This window comes from Bactrocera dorsalis, chromosome 3 (assembly GCF_023373825.1).
Source record: "Bactrocera dorsalis isolate Fly_Bdor chromosome 3, ASM2337382v1, whole genome shotgun sequence".
NCBI lineage: Eukaryota > Metazoa > Arthropoda > Insecta > Diptera > Tephritidae > Bactrocera > Bactrocera dorsalis.
In genome coordinates this window covers 92557789-92571857 of record NC_064305.1, presented here as the reverse complement: position 1 = coordinate 92571857, position 14069 = coordinate 92557789, and the positions used below count along the sequence as shown (strand labels likewise).

The following is a 14069-nucleotide window of genomic DNA, read 5'->3' as shown; positions in this document are numbered from 1 at the left end:
CGTCGACGTAATTAAAACTTCAAAATCGAAAGGAATTCTTCCCAATGTGGACTATACTATCGTAACAGATACTTACGGTCCTGCTAGCGAGATCTGAAGTTGAAAGTATGATCTGTATTCTTATACTATATGGCGAAGCAGAGTTGTTTAGTATTTTTTTTATTATACTCCTTGAGTAGCGCCTAAAAGATGCAAAGTGAAATGGTCCCACTTCAATCCAATGCTAATGTCTAGCTTACTCTTTATAATTTGATTACGCGTTAAAAAGTGTTCATCAGTTTACAAAAAGCAAGATATTTCCGAAAGCATGAACACACAGTAGAACCGCTAACTTCCATTGATTGTCAGCCAACTTTTTATATATGTACATAACCACATACTATTATCCGTACATGTCCTTATACATACATACATAGATATATATGCTGTGAGTATAAACCACACAATTCTAAGGCAACACTACTAAGTTTACAACAAAAATTATACAAAACACTGCAGAAGTGTAGAAGCATAAATAAATAATAATTATTGAATAAAGTTATATAGTTAAAATGAAATTATGTAGTTCATTGTCCGATTCAATGTTATAAATGTTTTCCAGTCTATGAAATTTAAAATGTCTCAAAACAATTTAAATGCAGTGCTAAACCAAAGGGTAATATACAACAAATTTAGATATACACATATACACAAACGTAGATAAATGCGAAACAACACGAAAAATCAGCCATAAAGAGTTGCAACAGATAACTCACAATTTTTAGACTGAAAATTAGTAACAGTAAAAGAAAAAACTAAATGACAACAAAACACAGCTGATAAATAAGAAATCCTAAAGAGAAAATAAATTATATGAACAACATGAATTTATTATACTCAGTTAAAGAACAAAACATTTAACATTAAATGTGAAAGGTAAATTGAAATAAGACGCGCTACAACAAAAATCGCCTCAAATTCCTTTGAATTATTGTGCGGATGCCACTTAGAGCGTGTAACGCATAAATGAATGCGCAAATTTTTAAATTATTTGTTACGAATACTTTGTATACACTTATTAAAATAACTAGTACTAATGGAATGACACACTGTATGTGTGTCTGAAGAAATTTGATATTCGAGTTTACGTTATACCTCCTTTTTGGATGAAGCAATGAATGTTGTGACTGAATCAGAAAGGATGTGATGGCAGCAGAATCCATTACGATTTTTTTTTCATCAATTTAAGAGTCTTCGTCTTATAAATAAACTTTCTTTTGATTCCTATTGAAACGAATGCCTAGTGTTTATCGCCTTTCATAAGCGAGTAAAGTTTATCTTATTTCCTAAGCAAAAATATTGGATTCAAACTCGTTTCTTGCTGAAATTACACAACTTTATTTGATATAATTTTTAAAAATAAACTAAAAGCAATAAAAGGCTAATACATTAGCATTTTAATTTGATTTATATATAAATAATTATAGTATTAAATTATTTCGAAGTTTGTAAGTGAGCAAGAAATCACACACAATATGGAATAAATTATGTTTTAATTTGTAATATTTTTTCACAATCATATGTACATGCATACATAAATATGTATGCATAGCTAGCAGATGAAAAGTTATAAACGCTAAAAACAAGTTACTAAAAATCACAAAAAACAAAATGGCATGAAAATCGGTGTTTACAACATAAAAGCGAACTAGATAAGTGAAAATTTTGAATGTAATATAGTAAACGATTAATTTACTAATATTGAAGGGTAAGAATAAATGCAGATATTTTTAAAAAGTGATAAAATGTGTTTTATTTGAATTAAAAATGATTTCATATTTGAAAGTACTACAAAAACTGCGGATCGAGCAACAAAAATTGAGATGAGCACACATTCAATATAGATAAATATGAATTTATGAAGCTGACCATTTTTATTTGGAAATTGAAATAAAATGGTAATATTTATTTAGCATCGATTTAGAACTTTAAGCTTCCAGTGATTTTGTAGAATGTTCCATGTTCATCACCCGAAGTCTGATGCATCACGCACAGATGCACCTCACTACACTCCACTCTTCCAAAATTGTAATCACCGTAACGTTTTAATATTTCACGTGCATCGAAAGAGCCTGCTGCTTTCGCGTCTAACTGTTTGCGATACCGATTATTCATTATAGTCATATGTAGTTTCACATTATCTCGCTCATAATCATCAAACCCTAAACCACTACGCAAAAATGGCTGCAGAGCCAAATCAGCAAACTTTTGTAATTCAGGGGATTCTACTCGCGCATATAATACGCGCACTGCACTTGGGTCATCATTCATAATTTCCAGTCCCCTAACTTCAATTTGAAATGGTGTTCGTAGTTCAGAGAGATATGCCCTTAGTTAAAAGAAAAACTAATTTATATATGTATAAAATTCGAAAACAATTCAGTATCTCGTACTTGCAACTTTGTAATATCTCTACAGCTTTAGAACGCTCAGCGGCATCTAGCAATACGCATGTGCTTAATGTTAAATGTATGCACTCCTCAGTTTGGAAAAGCATTTCATCAATACCTGGCAAATTAAGCTCCAGAATTTCTTTCTGAGGTAAGAAAATCTATATAAGTACATTTATAAACATAAAATTTATTTGTACCTTAAATTCACAGAATCGCTCCTTTATTTCTCCATAATTTAATGGTACACACGCAAAATGTGTTGGTCGCATACGTTTGCGGAGAGAAACTATTAGCAAATTAATCTTTCTCCGAGCCGTCATAACGCTTACTCGTGTTTTACCTGAAATTAAAGTTGTAGCAGTGATATAAATTTTATAATATAAATATATTTGCAACTGACCTTTTATAGTGATATCTTCGACTTGTTTCGGACCACCTTCTCTAGCGCGTGGAATAAAAATTTCTGTACGCGTTTCTGATTCAATGCGCCGTTTCGTGCTGCCTTTGAAACCGATCAAGCCACCATAAAAACTCCTAAAATGAAGGGATTATGATTACATTGGCATTATAAACAAGGTAATAGCCCCTTACTGTGCAACATGCATAGTTAGCTTATAATGACCGTTTGTAAGTTCCTCGATTTGGAAATTTTCGCTATCTTCTTGCTCATCATCGTCATCCTCGGCATACAGGTCTAGAATAATAATCGAGTATAGAAAAAGTAAATGGTAAAAGCTAGATTTGTATATACCTTGCTCCATATATGCAGTTTCGCTATTTGCTGTCTCAGGTTTATGTTCTTTGCGCTGCATAGCTGCAAGTTGATTACCAAAGTCCTCATGGATTAAATTCACACGATAACAGCGATTGTTGTCCATTCGTTGTAATGGTGGTGCCAACACTTCTCGGCTCATTGTACTTTTATTTTGAAACCTTTACCGCAAATAATAAACAGGAAACAGGACTTCGCAAATGTTTGATAACAAAGCCAAACAAAACCATATTCAAACTACAAATTAAAATATCAAAAGAAAAATTATGATAACCAGCTGATCATTCACTGTCAAAGAATTATATTCACCACAAAATTCTTGCCATTTTCTACACGTGCAATTCACAAATATCGTAAACAATTTTCAGAGAACGTTTATAATATAATTCTCTGCAATTTTTATAATTCCTTAAGTTAATTTTTCGGTATTTAAAAACAAAACAATTACAGATTATTGGAAAATTAAAAATGCCACCAGTCTTGATAGGAAAGGAGCCACCAAAATCATGGAAAAAAATTAATGAGGAACGAAAAGCTCTAAAAAAGCAACGTAAACAGGAGAAACTGCTCAAAGAATTGGAGAAAAATTCACAGTCTGTCCTCGAGGAAGCTAAGGCTAATGTGGAAGGTGCAGACAATATTAAAGCCGATCCTTCAACAATAAGCATAGCGGTACCAGGCTCCATATTGGAGAATGCACAATCTGCCGAACTACGTTCCTATGTTGCTGGTCAAATCGCGCGCGCTGCTTGTATTTTCCGTGTACATGAAGTGATAGTGTTCGATGATGTAGGTGTGGCAACGGCACGTGAAACGAAACGTAATTATAACTCTGATGATGAAGAAAAGGCAAACGGTGGCGACTCCCGGCCGCCAACAGTACGGAGTAGTTGCTTGCAATTAGCGCGTATCCTTCAGTACTTGGAATGTCCTCAATATCTACGAAAGTTCTTTTTCCCTTTACATAAAGATTTAAAGTACTCGGGCTTGTTGAATCCATTAGACACGCCACATCACTTGCGTCAACAGAACGTATTTCTATATCGTGAAGGCATAATTTCAGACAAAAAGGCAAAAGATGGACATTCGTATGTTAACGTGGGCTTATTGAATGACGTGTTAGTTAATAAAGCCATTGAACCGGGTGTCCGCGTCACAGTTAAGCTTGACAATGTGAAAGGTATACTGAATTCATTATATTGTTTCTGGAGATTTGATCGTTTTAAATTTTTCTAGATAACAACAAGAAACTGCGGGGCAAAATTGTCAGTCCAGAAGAACCCCGACGAGAAACAGGCATTTATTGGGGTTATTCAGTACGGATTGCTCATTCTATTGCTGAAATTTTCACAAAGGGTCCTTATGCTGGAGGATATGATCTTACAATAGGTACTTCCGATCGTGGTACTAATGTGCACGAGGTGCCAAACCGTTCGTACAAATTCAACCATCTACTTATTGTATTTGGCGGTTTAAAAGGTCTCGAAGAGGCCCTGGCAAATGATGAAAAACTGAATGTAGATGACCCTGCTCTACTCTTCGATCATTATGTGAACGTGTTGCCACGTCAAGGGTCGCGTACAATTCGCACAGAGGAGGCATTGTTAATTGCTTTGGCAGCACTACAGGAAAAATTCGAACCCAGTGTACCGGAAGTGGAGGAAAAACTTGATGAATACCAACTGCCGCGCAGTGATGATACTGGCATCCGTCCAGATGTGATTAAAAGTAATAAGAAAAACAAGAAACGTAAATTTGATGAACATGTGAACAACCATGAGGATAACCAAGAAGAACACCGAAAGAATATAATGGAAACTAAAACGACATTTGAAAATTCAATAGATGAAAACCAGCATGCGCCTTCAGAAGCTTCAAGGCAATTTAATAATGCCTCGAGTACGATTGATGACGACTTCGAAGTAGTGCCAACGAACGAGATCAAATCAATGGTACCATCTAAAGACTTAGGGGATCTAAGTCGTTTTGACTAATTAAGTTTAATTATTATTGTAGGAAACGAAATAATCATATTAAAAATTGTTTATAAACATTTTAAACAATAGACCTTTGTATGGCCTTTTAACCTGAATTTGAAAGATATACATTCTTAAGATAAAATTGAATATGAGACTTTTTGAACGAACACTTCCAACTATTGGCGTTACTTCATCATCATATGCCTTTTTACTTGTTAATGTACAAATGATCATATTGAGCTTTTTTGTATAGTAAATACATTTGTATATCCAATTCCCACACAATGAATCAACCCAAAAATGTATGTTTTCTGTAAAGATTTATTTATATATTACTAGTAATCCACGCTTACGAATAACTTTATGCAAGTTCCAGTTAAATAGAGTCAACAGCTTGTATAAATGGAGTTTACATACTCTAAACAAAATATATACATAAATGTTTAATGCTGTATTCCAGTGCACTTTGCATTTCGCGACCGTGAGCCTTTTTCATGAAAATAAATTTATTTAACAGATAATAATGTACTTGCAACAGATGAAATATTAGTGTCGCAGTAGTATTTATTGTTCTGAGCAGACCTATGTACACATTTGCTCACATCTACCTCCATCTACATACGACTACGCGTCACATAGCCGTTATATTCTGATAAAATTTTGAATTTTGTTTTGTGCGAAACTGTTATGCCGGTTATGCTGGTTTTGCCGTCGGTTCATTTTTCTTACATTCTACTTTTGGTTTGTATTATTTTTACACAGCTCACTAACACCTATAATTATTTTGATGTTTTGTTTTAATTGATATAGATTAGACTGTAAAATTAAACTAGTTTTTGTCGTTTCTTCTCAATTTCAATACATTTTACTAAAAACCAATATTTTATATTTATTTTAGGTACCAGTGCATGTTTTTACATACATACATGTACATAAAGATGTTAGCGCTAAACATAACCTAAATATTGTACCTGAACGTACACTTGTGCATTTGATTGATTTGGATTTGGATTGATTTGGAAAATAACTAAATTAGGTGAATTAAAGTTGGAAATGTGTCAGAGCAGGGCATGTGAGACACTTTTATTTGCATGAAACCTCTAAATGTACGAACCTAAAAGAGTCTGTATTATGGAATGACTTCTGATAAACTAACTCATCTAATATCTGTCCACAGTCCTTAAGATTAGCCTGTTTCCCAGGATTTATGAGCAACAAACGAATTGAGCTTCTAAGTAAGAGTAATGAACTGAGAAAGCTGTAATACGAGGCTTCTTAGAGTATGAGCATTCAAGAGTGATACACATTTTACAGACTAAGCAGAATTAAAAGCATTTAAATCAAAATTTTATTTTGAAAAATACTGCGTATTTAATTAAATTAAAAGTAATTACACTTTTCTGCTTCTATTTGCAAGCTGTTGCTTTTTTGCTTTGATATGAAATACGTTCACGCATACATATGTATGTATAAATATGGTTTTGGTAGGAAACTTATTAACTAATATATTGTACATTATTATTTTTATAATTTCATTCAATTGTAATACTTTTTCAATACATACATACATTATTATTTATCTTTTCGCTATACAAAATTTAGCGAATAGAAACTGCATGGAACCGCTCCCGCTGGTTTAAGTTTGAAGTTACAAATTTCGTTTGTCAGTCCGGTTCAGAAGTATCCACGAAGCACTGAGTCGGTATATATGTATATTGTATGGAACTACGCAGTGCCACCGAAAGTAAGTATTAATGCATAGATAACTTAATACACACATGATTATAAGCCTAACAACATATTAATTTTATAAATATGTACATAGTAGGTATACATATGTACCACCTTTTTTCTAAAAATGTTGGATATTTTCGTTGAGTTTTTGACTTATTCAAAACGTGACCGCAATAAAAACTCAAAGTTTAGATAATCACATTCTAAAATTATATAAGAAGAATTACGTAAAATAATGGACTCCGTCTTTCAACTAAATATAATATGAAGCCACGTTATCGTCAGAAATTATCAACTATGGAATGTATGTGTTGTGAAAACGAGTCTCTGGAAAGACATCCTCCTCCATTTCAATGCGTGTATCGCTATTGCCCAGCAACGATTCGGCATCCTCATCTAAATGACGTATTGGATAGCTGATGCCATCACCCATGCTGTTCGAAAAGGGGAGAAGGATATGTGTGCTATAATTGCTAACATACATTTTCCAGAATAGAAGCTTTGACATTCGAGCAGATAAATACATATAAATACCAGAAATTTATTAAATTTTATGAAATTCATACAATACTTAACGTATGTAGGGAAAAGTCCCACAAGTTCACAACTCTTAACTATGAATTCCTAATTCCCATGATTCAAAAATTTATGATTGCAATTTTGTATTGTGCGCATTTTCTAGTCGGACCGCTATCTCCGTATTGATTTTATGGTTTTCCAGATTTTTTTCCACGAATTATCGAACTTTTAATTTAGATATAATACATGGTTCTATGAATAAAGTGTATTTCATGCACAACTACTCAACGCTTTCAAAAACGCTGCTGACTAGCGACTGAAAGTGAATTTGGCAAATTAAAAACACAAAATTGTTTTGCATAATTCCATCGTTTACTCAAATAAGAAACTACTAAATACATTTAAAATATTTAAGAATTAATTGTACGGAATTCGGTATTAAAAAGTATATTATTATAGTTTTGAATGTATTACAAAATTACGCAATATGTATGTATGTATGCAGTAGATAGATAAATAGATAGAACCAATTACATTTTTCAGTGAAATATACACACTTAGCATGAGGGTATTACATCGATAAATTAATAGTTTATACAATAAAGACACTGGTAGTCAAAGAGGGTATCACTATAATGTCATGAGCTGCGTGAGCTATTAACCACTTGGCAATGCATGCCATTTCTATTTCAATTTTTCCATAATAAGTTGAAAGAGGCTTCAATGAAAAGCAAAAGTGAGAGTTAAATGAAAATATTTTACAATGTAAAACATAAAAATACTAAAAGGAATTAAACTATAAAAAGCTTATTCTAACAAGCATTTACTTAACATTAATTACTCTAGTGCATACTTGTACACATGTATAAATATATACATACATATATATATATATACAGATAGACATTTGTTCATAAGAAATTTTAAAATGCTTTTGAAACATTAAATTAAAACACACTTATTATATATATGACCTTCTAATCATTATTAGGTATGTATGAAGATATAGTTGTATTGAAAATCTTACAAATATTCCTACTTTTCTCTTTCGCGATCATATGCTTAGTTTAGTTTTAAATGCAGTTTATATTGTAAAATTTTCCAGCGTTCTGATATTCGTCAACGCCTTCGTCCTCAACTCAAAACTAAAAAAAAAAAAACTACTTCGGGAAATATTTCCAATATAATAAGACTAAATAACAAAATCAACAAGATATTTTCCATGCTGATAAAGGGAATTGTAGGGTTTTAACGATTCAGTTATAAAGTACTGGAAAATCTTCAGAGTCTCGTTTTAACTCCATTTATTTCCTTATATTTTTTTAACTTTATAAATATCAGTTAAAAAGGCCCAACAATGGTCTTCATAATTATCTCAATTCCAATGGCATACATAAAGGTGTACTATGATATATTTAGGGGTTCTCCAACGGCTTAATTCTATTGATTTCGAAGCGGAATTGAAGTCGTCGCGGTCTTTAATTGTTTTTATAATTTTAAATAACTAATCGTTGGATATTCTGCAGCGAACTTAAATATGAATGTAGCCACACATTGAGCTAATTCTAAACGTTTTGATTATTTCGTTGTTGCTGCTGTTCGTCATTTCTGCTTTCTAAGTCTCTCATATTGATAATCACATTCCCGTTGGCAGTGTCCATAGTTGGCACAACTAAAACTTCTATGTCGGTCGCTGCTGGTGTGGTCGCTTCCACCGGTTGTGCCGGCTGAACTGGTATTACAGCCACCATTCCATTGACTCCAGCGCCAACCGATTTCACCGTTGCAGTGGAAGCCGCAGATACTGAGCCGACAGCGGCGCCAGTCATATTCAATGGCAGTGTATCGTCTTCGCGCAGCAACTCATGTTGGCTGTGTGGTTTTCGTTTTTTTTTTTTATGTAGATAATAGCAATAACAAAAAAGATGTGTATGGGTATTTACTCAAATTAGTATAAGAAATGTTAAATGTAATGAGCGTGGATAAGAAAAAATGCTGCGAGTAGCATAAAACAGTTCGAAAAACAACAACAATGTGAGTAATTATTTGTGTTGGTTCTACTAGCGCTGCCAAGCTGCTACATTACATTTGAACTTATCTGCGCACTATTTAACTGGATTTAATGGTTCGTATGCTAACCTGGTTCGCTGCGTGGTATCGCCCATGGAGTCGTATGACTGCATCTGATGTTGTTTTTGAGTTGTGTACGTCAATCCATCGCCGACACTGCGACAAATATGAGTGTGGTAATGAAAATTATCGAGTTTAATTTTGTTATTTGATTTTAGTAATTTTTCCACGGTCGTTTACAGTTAAATGTGTTATTGTTATTATTTTGTGTGCGCAGCATTTCTATTTGATTACTTCGCATTTTGCTCAGAATGCACCGAAGATTTAGGATAGTAAGGAGGACAAGGGATTGACAGAAGGATTCATCGTTTCATTTGAACTAAGTCAAAGCATAAGACACTTACATTACTATAATTAAAAAAGCTAGCTATAAGAACTAAGCAGCTCTTTGTTTCAAGAAAAAACTTTTTTTGGAAATTGGGTGATCAAAATAACTAGACCTCAATACACTTTCCCACTGAGGATTTTTTCGTCACTCATTGTTATCAAATTCTCTTTTAATGCTATTTCTTTCATATCACATTCTCAAATTCTTATATATATTATTGATAAGCTAATTCTTATCGCTAATCTCATTGTGTATGTATAATTAATTTAATCTTGATCGCGATGCTTAAAAATCCGCATTGTCACAAAGCAAGTCACTCTGCTCATACTTACATACTAAATTCTGTTCGCAACAAATACAAACAAATGGTTAATTTTCTTATTTTGAGATATTATTAAAAACTTACAACTACACTTTTTAAATAATTAAAATTCAGATTGAATACGAAATCATAGTTAAGAAAAATAAAAATGTAAATGCTCCCATTAACTGCGCATGAGTGAACGGGTGTAACTAACTGTTATGTAATAAACATGTTTTTAATTTGCCAAATAACTTTTTTTTATAAAAATGCTATTTACATTCAGTAGAAATGGTTAAAGGATCAGAAAATAAGAATTGAAGGTATATTTAAGGCAGAGGAGAACTGATTACTCAGTAGTGCACATTCTATAGCAAATAACATTTAACAAATTGCAAAAACGAAAAAGCTGCACACACACGTAAATTGCACATATCAGCAAAATTGTGAACAAATAAAAAATGTTGAAAACACACATACTACGAAAAATATATACAGAAATCATGTAAGCAAGAAAAGTTACCTCGTGTAGACTGGCAAAAACCACAGTTTCCAGTTATCACCGAACACTTCCTGGAAATTGGCGTATTTACCCAAATTGAAGCCATTCTTGTCTGGACCACCAATACGGAATATTGGCGCTCGAAAAGCCTCTAAAGATTTTAGAGTATATTCATTAGAAAATTGTTTCAGTTTGATAAAATATGTTTTTGCGGTTAGCTCACCTAACGTTGTACGATTCATAAGCGTCAAGTAGACATGGTAACCGAACAGGCTCACCAAGCTTATTGCAAACATTATCGACACAAAGAACAGGAACACTATGTTAAACCGTCCCATGCCGCTATTCAAATCGCCCTGTTGTGAAAGTTCCAACTTCATTTTTGAACAATTTTGTAATTGTTTGATATTGTATGGAATTCAGTGTAAATAATAACAACTACTTGATCAAAACATGCCACATGCATACAGCAAAGAATAAATAGTATTTGTGTGTGTGTGATTGCACTTACCCGCCAGAAGCGTATGAAATACTCCAACGATGTTAAGGCCACATAAAGGCAATAAAGTAACGCATAGCCCAAAAAGAGTACAAAATATTTGTAGTTTGTGAAGTTGACACAATTGTTAACCCACGGACAATGATGATCCATTTTGAGTACACAAGCACCACAGACACTACAGTGATGTGCACGATCTGGCTTGATTATTTTGCATTTTTCACAGAAACGCACCGAACCATTCAGTGTGCTAACAACGAGTTTCGAGGAAAGACATACATTTGAATTAAAGAAAATTGATAATATTCATTTAAAACAAACCGATTTGTGACTGGCAGGGTCTTGGCAAAATTTTCTAGTATTCTCTTTTGTTGATCCTGAGTGTCGGCATGAAATATGTGCTCTATTTCTGCTTCTGGAATTCGCCACTGTGAGAGGTTGAAAAACAAAATATAGTTATATAACAAAAATTATAACGGGACGGCAGATTTGTACATAATTTGTTGTTATGCTATTCCAGCGGCTCGTACATACATACATTTACAAATGCAAAAATATATTTTTTCAATCAGTAAAAAATCCCTTACATTTAAAATGAATTAATTAGAAATCCGTTTGTCTATTAGTGTACCTAAAGTGTTTCGGCTTGAAAGCATAAGAAACAGACTTACATTTACATTTAAAATGTTGGTGTGTATTAAGGATCAGGGATACTCATTGACGGATTTGGAGATATAACGTTAGTTAAAAATTTGTGTATAAATTTCTCCCAAAGTAAAAAAAAAAATCGGAATTAACGCTTTTAACACTTTGAGCCCCGCGTGTACCACCGGTGGACATTTATGTTTTGACGATTTGGGACAATGTGACCACCGGTGGTCACAAAAAAAAGGGGAAAAAATGCATTTGGTTTATCAAAAATAAATATCACAAAGTCACCTCAATCGCAAAAAACCAATAAAACTAAGTAAACAATCAATAAAACAAAAACAACCAAACCAGCTTGTCAACTAAAGCACAACCCTTCGTCGGCATGCGGTCCACCGGTGCAGAAAAAAAATGACCCCGGGTGGGCACGCGGGGCTCAAAGTGTTAAGTAAAGTCTTGTATTGAGAGAAATATAAGATATAAATTTACTTCCGTGCTAAATATTCGAAAAGAAAACAGAATTGCAAAGCATTTAGCTAAAACCTAAACCGTATCAAATATGACGTCTTAATGTATCCGGTTTAGCTTCTCAAATACTCAAGTTGAAAACGAAAAATATATAAACTGACACAAGCATTGTTGTCGGCAAAACAATTTAATAAGTCATTCCTTCGCTAACACACATACTTAAAATGCATCGCTGATTAAATTCTTTATAAAATACTGACTCATTTCGATTAATATATAATTTTGTTTAATAAGTTTCGCACCTGTTACATCAAGTAGGGGCTTTCGGGATAATTATAAATTGCGATAACGCAAACATTTCAGATAAGAATTGATAACCGTTAAATGTACGATTACATTAAACCGCAAACATATACACATGCTTACAACAATGCAGTGCATTGTGTGCTTACACTTACATTCGCGGGAACTGTACCGACTGGCGTAAAGATGGTTTTCCAATAGGACCAGAAAAATAACACACATATTATATGATAAAATATCAGAAAAACAATTTGTTCAAAGACGTTTTCGATGGATACTGAAAATAAAAATATAACTGTAATTTAATTACTGCAAACGAGGCAATTATATTTGATACGTACGTAAGCAAAGCGACACCACATACGCATAATAGGACCATGCGATCACAGCCGCGATGAATATGACTGGTATCCATTTTAGTGCCGCCATACAACTGCCTAAGGCTGTTGATTTTTTACTCTCACCATCATAATTGCCCATTGCTGCTGACATGAACTGTTTCGGTATAAATTTGTGTGCTTGTTCTGAGGGCTAGCTATAGGTTGATGGTCAGGTTTTGACTTTGCATAGATTGCGCACACATCTAGTAAGTGGTGCTCCAAATTTCTTGTAAAACTCGGGGCCACTTTCGAAACTTGCGATTCTTAAAAATTCTCTTAAATAGCTAATATATATTTACGCTACAAAATTACTAACACTCAATTTACTATCTATCGCACTAGTTGTACTTAAGTACAATTGAACACCCGCGCTTCGACTGCAGTCGTTGGTCACCTCAATTTACGTACTTAATCATTTACTGACTGTTTTATATTTTCAACAATTTCTTTTACTCCTCTGCCTTGGTTGTCTCTTGCAAAGCAGTACGTATTGTAGACATTGCTTCAGTATGCCTGTGCGTCCTACAATTGGATTATAACAAAAGATGAATACTTTGCAAATTGGCGGCTTTTGTTCTTCGGCAAAACGGAAATAGTTGTTTAGCGTAGTGAAAGTGAAATTAAAGTTTTTCGTTTCCAAATTTTTGTCTATGTGCTGTTCACTATTTTTGGAAAAGAAGAAAAACACAAAATAGCAACTGTCAAACAAAAAACAACGGACAACTAAACCAAGTGCAGGCAAGTGTTACGGGATGGTGTTGCCAGAAACGATGAATTTGACATATAGGAATCGCCCAAATACAAAAAATTTATGGAACACTCGAAATATAGATCCTCGGTTTAAAAATTTAAAATAATGTAATTTCGATATTTCAAAAAAAAAAAAAATTACACAATTATGAAAGGTATTGCACAAAATAATCGAATTTACAATTAATAAAAATTCCGAAAGGGGCATTATAAGAACAAATTCAGAAACTGCAATTTATATGTTTTTTGTATAGAATTCAAAGAACCAATAAATTTTCAACCTATTCGATTGCACGTCCGAATACAAAGCAATCAAGTCTAAGC

The 14069-nt window shown here is 33.3% G+C and overlaps 3 protein-coding genes across 8 annotated transcripts; 1 reads left to right on the top strand and 2 right to left on the bottom strand.

Moving 5' to 3' along the window:
* Window positions 1-1894: 1894 nt before the first annotated feature.
* On the bottom strand, window positions 1895-3459 carry LOC105230605 (activating signal cointegrator 1 complex subunit 1). Its single transcript, XM_011211475.4, has 6 exons — window positions 3184-3459; window positions 3024-3126; window positions 2833-2966; window positions 2630-2772; window positions 2433-2575; window positions 1895-2368 (listed from the first exon to the last, which is right to left on the bottom strand). The coding sequence occupies exons 1-6, from the start codon at window positions 3344-3346 to the stop codon at window positions 1960-1962; spliced, it is 1095 nt and encodes a 364-aa protein (XP_011209777.2). The 5' UTR covers window positions 3347-3459; the 3' UTR covers window positions 1895-1959.
* Window positions 3460-3531: 72 nt separating this feature from the next.
* Window positions 3532-5269, top strand: LOC105230604 (putative methyltransferase C9orf114). Its single transcript, XM_029552191.2, has 2 exons — window positions 3532-4384; window positions 4441-5269. The coding sequence occupies exons 1-2, from the start codon at window positions 3673-3675 to the stop codon at window positions 5196-5198; spliced, it is 1470 nt and encodes a 489-aa protein (XP_029408051.2). The 5' UTR covers window positions 3532-3672; the 3' UTR covers window positions 5199-5269.
* Window positions 5270-6508: 1239 nt separating this feature from the next.
* On the bottom strand, window positions 6509-13855 carry LOC105230602 (palmitoyltransferase ZDHHC15B). Of its 6 annotated transcripts, none has more exons than XM_029552192.2 (8): window positions 12957-13705; window positions 12771-12892; window positions 11518-11624; window positions 11209-11446; window positions 10921-11053; window positions 10719-10848; window positions 9576-9662; window positions 6509-7351 (listed from the first exon to the last, which is right to left on the bottom strand). In XM_029552192.2, the coding sequence occupies exons 1-8, from the start codon at window positions 13105-13107 to the stop codon at window positions 7213-7215; spliced, it is 1107 nt and encodes a 368-aa protein (XP_029408052.2). In that variant the 5' UTR covers window positions 13108-13705; the 3' UTR covers window positions 6509-7212. The 6 variants fall into 6 exon arrangements, with proteins under 6 accessions (XP_029408052.2, XP_011209775.2, XP_011209773.2 ...); XM_011211469.4 differs by lacking the exon at window positions 6509-7351 and adding an exon at window positions 7787-9308 and having other exon boundaries at window positions 12957-13855; XM_011211468.4 differs by lacking the exon at window positions 6509-7351 and adding an exon at window positions 7787-9308 and having other exon boundaries at window positions 10921-11071; window positions 12957-13703.
* Between the last annotated feature and the right edge of the window lie 214 nt (window positions 13856-14069).

Excerpts from the sequence above, each read along its gene's own strand:
- LOC105230605 (XM_011211475.4), bottom strand. The coding sequence starts at position 3,346 with ATGAGCCGAGAAGTGTTGGCACCACCATTACAACGAATGGACAACAAT. Across the intron at positions 2,967-3,023 it reads CTAACTATGCATGTTGCACA|GAGTTTTTATGGTGGCTTGA; the intron begins GTAAGGGGCTAT and ends CCTTCATTTTAG. Across the intron at positions 2,576-2,629 it reads AGCGATTCTGTGAATTTAAG|AAAGAAATTCTGGAGCTTAA; the intron begins GTACAAATAAAT and ends TTCTTACCTCAG.
- LOC105230604 (XM_029552191.2), top strand. The coding sequence starts at position 3,673 with ATGCCACCAGTCTTGATAGGAAAGGAGCCACCAAAATCATGGAAAAAA. Across the intron at positions 4,385-4,440 it reads TAAGCTTGACAATGTGAAAG|ATAACAACAAGAAACTGCGG; the intron begins GTATACTGAATT and ends AAATTTTTCTAG.
- LOC105230602 (XM_049452331.1), bottom strand. The coding sequence starts at position 13,107 with ATGTCAGCAGCAATGGGCAATTATGATGGTGAGAGTAAAAAATCAACA. Across the intron at positions 11,054-11,208 it reads ATTTCATACGCTTCTGGCGG|GGCGATTTGAATAGCGGCAT; the intron begins GTAAGTGCAATC and ends CTTTCACAACAG. Across the intron at positions 9,663-10,718 it reads TTTTTGCCAGTCTACACGAG|TGTCGGCGATGGATTGACGT; the intron begins GTAACTTTTCTT and ends TATTTGTCGCAG.